The following is an 11,222-nucleotide window of genomic DNA, read 5'->3' as shown; positions in this document are numbered from 1 at the left end:
CACTACTGCTCCTTAACTATAAATAGTCTGTCTTGCCTATTATATAAAAAAAAAATCCAGCTACAATACACGAGCTACCAAGTATTGCAAAAGAAGGCCTATACAATAATTCCAAATAAAGATCATCATAAGATGTGTTAAAAATGTCTCCTACTGATTCCTCCCACCAGATGCTAAAAAACAGATTACACCATATTTTGCATGCCTATGCTTGATCAAACAACTTCATTTGCCTTATTTTACAGCCTTTCCTAATGCGCTTGACACATTCTGCCATTTAAGAGATTTTTATTACTTCACCCCCCAAAGACCTTCTTAGTCGTTTTCCAATACTACCAGATTACCAAAACAAAAGTACCTTTTTACTTTTTCCAACAAATTTTTAAGCGATATAAACAAGATTGTGCAAAGTCACATACCAGGCAGTGCAAGCATAGAGTCAAATTCTCTGCAGTTGGATACTCCAGTGCTGTCTTCTGCACAGCTTTTCCACAGGTTTTCAAACAACGTAGATGTTGTGATCACACTCCCGTATATAGAGGAGACTTTCCAGTAATTATGCGCCAAAGTAGCTCCAACCATCGCCCACCCACCAAAGCACAAAAGAAAACCAACAATTTCCAATGCAGCAGTCATGTTTGTGAGTAAGTAACAGTTAAATATTCCTATAATTAGATTACAATCAAGTGAAGCCTTTCTGAAGCCTCCTTGCTGTTTTATCTCTGGGTTTCACTCCAAAATGAGACTACCTTTGCTCTTTGCTCAACCCCAGAGATAAGGCTTACGGTGCATGACAATAAGAAGTGGGAGCAGTTCATGATAAAGATATTAACTTTTTTTTTTATAACAATATTAATTCTTTTTCTAATGAGAAATGACAAAATGAGCCTATTCCTAGTCTCACCCTAGAAACTCTAGTCAGTATGTCTACAAAATATCTTGTAAGACTGATAATATTGGCAAATACTTAATTTCTGTCTCTCCTCTGAAGTCAACTAGGATTTACACAAGATTAAAATAATTTATAATTCTATTATTCATCTCAAATCAAAAAGCTTTACTATGCTGTTGCCTTGATGACTCAAGCATAAGAAAGCTCAGGAATTGAAATTTTATTCTGTTGCTAGAAAATTTAGCACATTCTTTGGAGTTATGGTCATAAGTAATCCATAGCAACTGTACTGCCAGCATCTTCAGGAAGTTTAAGTCTGTGAATGAGTGGTTTCCATTAATATTTTACAGTCTATTGATCTATAGTCAAACACTTTGAGTCTTAAAAATAGTCCCACTTACACTGGAATACCATTGTAATGATGTATATGTTTCACAGAAATGAAATATAAGGGAACGAATGAGCCATGGAATAAAATGATGAAGGAAAACAGCTATATGAAAAATAATACATATCAGCTGATTGCATCTGTTTATCAGAATATCCCAGTATTAAAAAAAAATCTATTCTAGGCAAAGTAGAAGAATGTTAAACTTGGTTTACTTGCTTCTGCTCTTGACTAGACAAAATATTAGATTCCATTCACACCATTATACTAATGTTAATACCTTAAACTGCTTGTGTATCCAAATGGGGTTAACCATCTCTTGCAGTGATAACCTGCTCTTATCTCCAGGAAATGGAGTCAGAGTTTCTTCATAAAATAATCCTGCTGTGACGCAACATGGTAACAGATTCACAGCATTTACACAAAGACTACCAGAAGGATTAGCCGTTGAGAGAGCCATAACTTGCCCGTAACAAATATCTGGGTTTTTTTCAAAATTCACCAATCACTTAGAGCTGATGCTGTAGGTTGATAGGCTGGGCTGCAAAAGGATATGATGGTGCCACCATGACATTTTTGCTCCCTTGGCAGCCCAGAGGATCGTTGTCATTGATTTAAAGAAGAACAGATTTGGCAGCGCAGCCAGTGTGATCCTGTGCAGCTCTGTACTTGCGATCTTTCAAAGAAACTACATGGTATGTGCTAAGAATTGATCTTCTCAGGTGACTTTTACAGAATTCCCTCTTTCTGTTAAGTCACTGTGATTAGAAAAACACTGGCATAGTAAAATGAACAAACCATACCAGTATTCTGGAGTACCTGCATCCCATTAAAAGCCCTTCAAAGAGTTTCAAATCATTTATCCATACACAGGTGCTACCTGGGTGACCTCAGCAATCACTTCTGCTGACAGCACTTTCCAAGCTGAGTTCAGTTGGGACCTTGAATCAAAGGATTGGAGCATCTCCCTTATGAGGAGAGACTGAGAGAGCTGGGACTCTTTAGTCTGGAGAAGAGAAGGCTGAGGGGAGACCTTATCAATGCCTACAAGTATCTCAAGGGAGGGTTGAAGGAGGAGGGAGCCAGACTCTTTTCAGTGGTTCCCAGTGAGAGGACGAGGGGCAACGGGCACAAGTTGGAACATAAGAGGTTCCACTCAAATATGAGGAGAAACTTCTTCACGGTGAGGGTGGCAGAACCCTGGAACAGGCTGCCCAGGGAGGGTGTGGAGTCCCCTTCCTTGGAGATTTTCAAGACCCCCCTGGATGCAGTCCTGAGTAACATGCTCTAGCTCTAGGCAATCCTGCTTCAGCAGGGGAGTTGGACTAGATGATCTCTATGGTCCCTTCCAACTCTAAAATTCAGTGAAATTCAGTGAAAATATTCAGTGAAATTTTATACTGCTGCCAAGGAAAAAAACATTTTTTAAATAATATCTCTTCCTAATTTAAAAAAAGCAATTTAAACAGACAGTCACAAAGCACACATATAAATGATCGAACCGCAGACCTGGAATGCATGAGTTTTTCCTATATGGCACCAGGCATTTTAATCATTCCCTAAGGAAATCACTCTTCAATGCTGTTGAAGAACATAGAGTTATTCTTCACTAAATTTGGAAAACTATGGTTTGATAAGCGATGGACATCTGCATCAGCAGCGTAAAAGAGGCGGTGTTGATCGCTTCACATCAACACCATCCACGACTTGGGAGTTTTCCTTCAGTCTAGCTCTAACCTGGCCGGGTGAACTGAACACTTGTCAACAGTTGGAAGTCTGGAAGTGCATTCCAGGAGCACATTTCCCTGCTCTCCCTCATCCATGAGGAAACAAATGTGCGCACTCCAATTTGCGCAAACCAAGTGCAGGAAATGGGAATAACTGGAAAACTCAATACACAAGTGCGCTCCTGATCTAAGTAAAACACTAACACAGGCATGCCATGATGTGACCATATATAACCTTAGCAATATATGACCAAGGAGAGAAATTGCTCCTTATCCCACTGATATTCTCCAAACAGAGCATAATTGCATGTAATATGGTTGAGAGAGGGTTTACAGCTGGGAAAAATCAATACAGTTGGGAAAAATACAGCCCATACAGTTGGGAAAAAAATACTGAAAACATTAACGTCTTAAATGTCTGGTCAACATGAGCTGTACCTTTTCAACCACTTCTGTAGATTTGTTTCAAGACTGCTGACTGAGCACTGTAAGAAGAGAAACAGCCCTGCGACAGACAGCAATTACCCTGCAGGCAGCCACATGACATGCATGAGGAACTGCATGAGGAAGACCATGCATAGTTGGCATGAGGAAGCCCATGCTGATTTCAGGGGACATACAGTTTTTTGAACAGCTGAAAATAATCCACCGAGCCCTGCCAGCCAGAGGATCCCTCTTCCAATTATGGTGGCCATGGGAAGGGAGGGAAGAGAACCCCTGGGAGGCGACTGTTTCATGTCACCAAGAACTCTCCACGTTGGGTGTAATGAAACTGCATTTTAGGAAAAATGGATGCTGTCCCACATTGACTCTGCTTGTCTTCATAACAGGGCTGAAATACCCATTTCTCCCTGTTATACAAGCCAAAGCAGAGCTGCCACCCCACCGAAAGCACCCATGCCATCTTGCTACCACATATCAGAACTGAAGGATTGTTGGCCCCATCTCATCCCTCTGATTTCCAGAAATCATATCTAAGTTTCTAGATGAACCTTAGGCATCCTGCTATATACACAGAGGAAGTCTTAGAGAGGAGAAGAACCAGGTACCAGAACGGTATGAAAAGCTGACATTGTCTCTGACGCAGTAAGTAGTGTTTTTAACATCCTTGGAAGCATGTGATTAGTCTCCTTTTGAGGCTACAAATTCTGGCCTCGTTACAGGGCGCTGACACTTGCTCTTAAACTGGCACCATCATTATGAAAGCAGATGAGGCCACCAAAGTCAGGGCCCTGAGGAAGAACCACGAATATGCTGAATTTCCAGAGTTAAATCTCTCACATTTCAAGAGATCTGTCTTACAGTTAGGCATCTCTGACTTCAGTGGAGTCCATGTCTGCATCAAGAAAGCATTCATAGTCTGTGAGATGTGGCATTTATAAGTTTTAAGCACTGCGCATTGAGAATAAATCAGCCTGACAGAGTCCAGGTAAACAGCAATGACAGTAATCGGGGATCTATAAAGCAGGGAAGGCTTGAAGAAATGATTCCATTATATAGCTCATAAAGTGACTGCACAATACTGGAAGCAGTAAAAGAATAAATGTAAAGTTCTGCTTAAGAAAGCTTAACAAAATACCAGTTTTCAAAGGCTATACTGTTAGTGTTTCTAAACTCAGTTTTCAAAGGAACGAACTTCAGTGTCAGTCCTTCTTAATCCTTTACCTTAAAAACAGTGTTTCATCAAGAAAGCATTCATAGTCTGTGAGATGTGGCATTTATAAGTTTTAAGCACTGCGCATTGAGAATAAATCAGCCTGACAGAGTCCAGGTAAACAGCAATGACAGTAATCGGGGATCTATAAAGCAGGGAAGGCTTGAAGAAATGATTCCATTATATAGCTCATAAAGTGACTGCACAATACTGGAAGCAGTAAAAGAATAAATGTAAAGTTCTGCTTAAGAAAGCTTAACAAAATACCAGTTTTCAAAGGCTATACTGTTAGTGTTTCTAAACTCAGTTTTCAAAGGAAAGAACTTCAATGGCAGTCCTTCTTAGTCCTTTACCTTAAAAACAGTGTTCACAGAAAGATATTTTTAAAATCCAGAACAATCAAAACAATTTTCAGTCCCTACAAAGACAATTCTTCTCTTTCTATTTGCAGATAAACTACTCTGCTACCACAGTCCACCTCAGAAAACACAAAAGCATCGGTCACACAGAGGCATTTTAATTCAAGCTGGCCACCTCTGAGAAATTCCCAAACAAACACACAGATTTAGCACAAAGTATCAAACAAGTCCTGGAATACCTACAAAGCCCATGTCTCACACCGAAGCACAAACAAGCACGACTGCTCATTGACCTAGCTAGGATCTGCTTGTTGTTAAGTATTAGGCTGAATAAAAGGATGCTATTTCTTCCAAAACAACCAAAAAAATCTTAGATTCATTGTATATCACCCGGCAGAGATGGCAATAAAGCCACAGTAGTTATTGAGCTGAATTGCAGGGTGAAGCACGTGTGTTTCACTGGAGCCCTTTAACCTGCCTGCAAGTACTACAGGACAAATGCTGTCCACACTAGACCCTCTGTGACAGCCACAGTTTATGCCACCCAATCACACTAACACACCATCCAGAAGGAAGGAATAAAACCACATCCCTGGATTTTAGATAGATATGCCACGTGCACTTACTCTCTGAACTCAACATGTAGGGAAACTTCTTGCACTGTACTGATCCCAAAGAAACCACTGCACATTCCATCCAAAGACCTTCATAAATCCAGTCTGTAGTAACGAGCACCGTTGTCACGTCCGAAATTTTCCATCTGTTGGACATGGTAGTAACAAGTGAAATAGTGAATCCCGCTAAAGCCAGCAGCAAGGCACAAATTTGTAGAGAGGATGACGCCATTCTTCTAGCAGAAGTAGTTTTCAAAGAAACCTCCCCAAATTTCTGATATTAGAAACCTGTTGAAACAGTTTATACACATAAAGTACATGGAGTTATCTTTACACAAGCCTGACCTTTACAAAAGCATCAACAAGCTGCCTACCTACAAAATAATTTATCTCATAAGGAAATTGTAGAACTGGAATCCAAATCTCATTAAATAGTTGGAATACTTAAATATTCTATGACATCTGAGTATTTTCTAAGGAACAGTTTTATTACCATATGCTTTTACCACAAAAAAAATGCCAACGGAGCAAAACCAGAGGACCCAACTGAGGAATTCTCTAATTTGAATTTGCAATTTTTCATCCGTTCTTTACTTGTTTGCTAACTCAAAATTCTTTTAATATTAAAACTGTCAAATGCTTTAATAAATTATTCATCTCCCAATTACAATGCCTATTAATACAAATTTAAAACAAATTAAGTGTTGATACTCACGTTTACGGTATGTTTCTAACCTGTTTCATGTACCTTCCTGCTAGACACTAGTGTCAGCACTTTGTGAGGACCAGTTTGATCAAACAAGTGAAAGTTTTGTACTCTTTAGGACCTTTCCCCTCATTCTAAAAATCAAGGACCTGGGGCCAAAGCTCTGACCAACTGTTGCACAAAGGCTCGGGCATGGCTTTTCGCTACAGCAAAATTTCAGTGCAATGGACGTCTCAAACATTAAAATTACAACAAAATCATGTAAGTTAGTATGAAAGATGCTCAGATTAACCTGCAAACCATTGTCATATAATGTGCTATATCATTGTCACTAAGCACCATCAGACTCCAAAGCAATGCCAAAAAATACTACTACAATACTCAAAATGACTGTTTTAATTGAAACTTTTGTTGCACTTGTCACCAAGACACTGTTTTCATGAAAGGAGGACTGTGTCCATATAGAATCATAGAATTGTCTAGGTTGGAAGGGACCTTTCAGATCATCAAGTCCAACCATCAACCTAACCCTGATAAAAAACCATCACTAAACCATGTCACTAAGCACTATGTCAACCCGTCTTTTAAATACCTCCAGGGATGGTGCCTCAACCACTTCCCTGGGCAGCCCATTCCAATGCTTTATAACTCTTTCCATGTAAACATTTTTCCTATTATCCAGTCTAAATCTCCCCTGTTGCAACTTGAGGCTATTTCCTCTTGGATTATTGCCCGTGACTTGGGAGAAGAGAGCGACCCCTCCTCTCTACACCATCCTTTCAGGGAGTTATAGAGAGCGACAAGGTCTCCCCTCAGCCTTCTTTTCTCCAGGCTGAACACCCCCAGCTCCCTCAGACTCTCCTCATAAAACTTGTTCTCCAGACCCCTCACCTCATTCATTGACCTTCTCTGGAACCTCTCCAGCACCTCAATGTCTTTCTTGTACTGAGGGGCCCCAAACTGGACACAGAATTTGAGGTGGGCAGGCAAACAACTGAAGACAGGATTTGTTTTAGGATGCAGCCCGCATTGTGAAGGAATAAGCATGTTTTCTGCATTAAAAAAAAAAAAAAAAAAAAAAAAGAAGAAGAGGAATTCAAGCCTCCACTCATATTCCACTATAAAACTCTGATTTCACACTGAGGAGGGTGCATTTGTCTCTCAAGTGATTGCATAACCTCTTCAAAAACACACATAACTCGCAACAGAGAATATCTGAAATAAATGACAAGTTTAAATTAAGCAATAAATGCAAGCAGACTTCACACCACATGTGCAGGCCAATAATCCAAATGAATGTTTCTGCCTATTACGCAGGCATGACCCGTGCAATCACAATTCATTCCTGGCAGCAAGGAAAAGAAGATAAAACTACATGTTCTACACCATCACTATGGGTAGGACATATGTCAAAGTTGTAAACATAAACTTCTCATTAAAACACAATAACTTAAAATATCAGAGGTTTCAAAGCGAAGAAGCTTGGAAAGTAGATTTTGCAAAAACAGAATAACAACCTTCCTCCACCCTGGCCCAAATTTAACCATGTGATAGCAGGACAACAAATACCACTACAAATATCCTTCTGCCACCCTTAAAATGACTGTCCCGCATTAATGTACCTGTTGCAGATGATACAGCATCCATGAGTTTCTCACTGTAGGTGAGCAGTCCTCAATAGAAAGGTGCACACAGGGAGATGTAAAGTGGCAAAAAGAATAAACTTTGATAGTATGGTGCATGATGGACCAACAGAAAGGGGTTTTATTTTCCAGACCTTAAGACAAGCGTGCAAAGGAAAACTTTACCACTTAGAAAGCAAAGCACACAGTGCTGGCATTGGAACCCTTAGGGGCCAGGGAGTGGGTCTGGGGTCTCAGGGAGGGTTGGGAGCCTGGTGATACCACATATCAATAGGTCACACAAGGCAGGAGCAGAGAGGCCCAGAGCCTCTCCTGAAATGCATGTCAATAATAGGTAAAACAAGGGCCGGTGAAAGAAAAAAGGAGAAAAAAAAAATAAAAAAAAAATAAAAGGAGGGGGCTGTTTGCTTGTTTAAAAAAAAAAAATCATTTTATTTATATTCTTTATATTTCCTTAGCAGCATTTAAGCCCTGCAATCAGTAATCAGTGCAGACAGAAACTTGTCCAGTGGATCACATGAACAGAACTGTTTGTGATTTCAGCCATGCCCCGCGGCAGGACAGACCTCCCTGGCTCCTGGCCAAAGGAGGTCCAGCAGGCACAGCTCTGCAACCACTTTGCTGCTGTCGCTCCTCCTCTCTTTGTCTTCCTCTGCTCCAAGGAGCCACTCTCACTCATCCCTTCCAGACCCTGCTGCTACCACCCAAAACCCACGGGACAGTCCAGATGATACCTTACTCCCTCTGGGCCACCAGACATGCACAAGATGGCAGTCCTCATGCAATGGCGGTGCTTATTTTTTACCACTCTTGTAGTTTTAAGGATAAAAGTAACACCACCGAAATGCATTGCTTCAACAGGGTAAGAGTTCGCTAACTGAGAACATCTGCAAAAGAGCAGCTTTCAAAAGCAAACAGCTTGTTATTTCAACCAACACCACATCTGTTCTCCTCTTTCAACTGGTACCACGCACACCCTGCCCTCCAGGATTTGATGGTACCAGCTGCCACATGCTGTCACTGTTTGTAGATTTGAGAGTACGGCACAACTAATAGCAAATATGCTATGCAACTGCCCAAAGGAGAATGACCACAAACCAAAACCAAATAAAAACAAAAAGGCCAGAGCATCATCCCTCGCAAATTGCATGCATAGGCTATATACAACTAAGAGCTGTAATGTGACCAGAAAAAGCCCCGGGGAGCAAAAATATCACAACACTAAAAACAGCACAGTTTTTTCAAGACAGGATGGGAAGGGTTAACAAAGAAAAATATTTAAGTCAGCTCAACAAACAAATTGCTCCTGATAAGGTCTCTGGAAGCAAAAATCAGTGATAAAAGTGTCTGGAAAGTTAAAGTACTTTTACTTTTTCAGTAAACTGGAAAGTTAAAAAACTCTTTTACTTCTTTTTCATTTTGTTACATAGAAAAACAGAGACAGAGCATTGATTAGAACACTGGTTTCATTCACATATGTATATATACATTTTAACACCTGCAATACACGGCTTGGAACCTGCTAATCATTTCTGACTTCAAGCAAATTCTGAGGCTGACCCATGGCCACCTGTACAATCAGAAAGAGATAAAATGCAGATGTAAATACAGTACTAAACCACTTACAGCAGTCTCCCACCACAAGCTTACAGAGGTTTCCTCAGGTCAGAGTCTGACCTTGAGATGAAAAGGCAAACTCTTTCCCTACTTGTTAAAAAAAAAAAAAAAAAAGAGGAACAATGTTAATTTATTTCCTCTCCACTTCCAAAGGATTTGACTTTGTAACCGTGTTCCCAAAAGTGGTGCAACTTATTAGTAGTCTAATCAGGTTTATAGCCACTTGCAATTACAATACACAGATCCTTCTCATCTTGCTATTAACTGTCGCTTCACACAATGAGCTACAGAATAATTTGGGTTGGAAGGGACAACATGGATACTAACCTCTCACTACAGCACTGCTTCAGTGTTGGGTCAGGTTGCCCAAGCTTTGTCCTGTCACGCCAGAGCTGCCTCCAGGGCTGGAGATGGCACAAGCACTCTCCCAAGGAGTGTGTTCCTCACACCCAGACAGAAATTTTCCTGCTGCAACATGTGGATTCTGCCTCTCATCCTTCACATGCACCTCTGAGATAAACCACTATTTATTCAGCTACTTGATTTTGGCAGCTCTGAAGGCCCAGCCGTAACTGGCGTGCAGGCCGCTTGGCTGTCCCATTAGTATCTCCACAGCAACACAGCTAACCAGAAAGGTGCATGCAACTTCTCGAAACTCGCCAATTACATGTCAGTTTCAAAGCAAACACACCTATTTTCTTTTCCCATTAAATTTCAGGAGGGTGGTGGTGTTGGCAGCACTGGTTGGGCTGCCAGTGCCAGAGCAGGGACTGCTCTCTGCCAGCATGACACCTTGCCAGCCCTTCAGGGAACCACCTGGCCACACTGCTGGCACCAAGCTCACACTGGTAAGAGCAGCCCAGTGCTGGAGACTGGGAGCCCTGATCGGCAGCAAAGGGGTCAGGGTGAAGGAGAGCACGGCAAAGAGACCTGAGAGGAGGCTCTAGGGCAGAAGCAGTTGCCCGGCTCCTGGGTCAGCCAGATGCAGCCCTTTGCTGGAGCAGCCCGGTGGTAAGGCAGGACAGAGGAGCGAGGGGAAGAAAGGTGGTGAGGTGAAGTGGAGCCACATACCAGAGCAAGGCAAGGATGAGACAGCACCCACAGCCCACTCTGCTGCTGCAGGCTGAGCCCCAGGCTTAGGAGGAGACAGGCTCTGACTATTCTACAAGGCATCTAGAGAAAAAATAATACATGAAAAACACGGAAGCCCTTAATTACATGGTGCCAGCGCTACAGGCCCGGGGGGCACAGGAGGCAAAGGAGCTGCCACACTCATCATGGCGGCCGAAGACGCCCCGCTCCCACCACGGCGGGGCAGAGCCGGGCTGACCCTCTCCACATGGCGGCCGGGGTGGGAGGTGGGCGGACCCGACCCGGCGGCCGACAGCAGCTCCCGGCAGGTCGCCGGGGACCCCCGGGGGCCGCCCCTCGCCCGGGGCGCTGTGAGGGGTGACCGAGCAGCTCCCCCCCGGCCCCGCCGCAAGATGGCGGCCGGCTGCCCCGGAAGTGCTCGGCGGGTGGGGAGGCGCCCAAGATGGCGTGGCGGTGCTGGGCCCGCGCCTGGGGCCCGCGGCCGCACAGGTAACCGCCGGGCTGGGGGGCGGCTGCGGGAAGGGGAGCGG

At 42.7% G+C, this 11,222-nt stretch overlaps 1 protein-coding gene across 5 annotated transcripts in view; it reads right to left on the bottom strand.

The window, feature by feature from the left end:
* Positions 1-10,752, bottom strand: part of LOC106902643 (claudin-15-like) — a 26,432-nt gene extending 15,680 nt beyond the window's left edge. Inside the window, exons 1-4 of one of the 5 annotated variants that reach the window (XM_014966296.1) lie at positions 10,672-10,752; positions 9,928-10,110; positions 9,472-9,553; positions 5,647-5,922 (exon numbers count right to left, since the gene is read on the bottom strand). In XM_014966296.1, coding sequence (XP_014821782.1) covers positions 5,647-5,866 — 220 coding nt within the window. In that variant the 5' untranslated portion in view covers positions 5,867-5,922; positions 9,472-9,553; positions 9,928-10,110; positions 10,672-10,752. Of the gene's footprint in view, positions 1-5,646; positions 5,923-6,349; positions 6,532-7,231; positions 7,393-7,962; positions 9,443-9,471; positions 9,554-9,927; positions 10,111-10,671 lie in introns of those variants that run through there. The other 4 variants (XM_014966295.1, XM_014966297.1, XM_014966298.1 and 1 more) reach the window with 4 other exon arrangements.
* Positions 10,753-11,222: the final 470 nt, after the last annotated feature.

This window comes from Calidris pugnax, unplaced genomic scaffold (assembly GCF_001431845.1).
Source record: "Calidris pugnax isolate Ruff unplaced genomic scaffold, ASM143184v1 scaffold65, whole genome shotgun sequence".
Classification (NCBI taxonomy): Eukaryota; Metazoa; Chordata; class Aves; order Charadriiformes; family Scolopacidae; genus Calidris; species Calidris pugnax.
The sequence above is the reverse complement of the archived record's forward strand: the minus strand, read 5'-3'. Positions and strand labels throughout refer to the sequence as shown.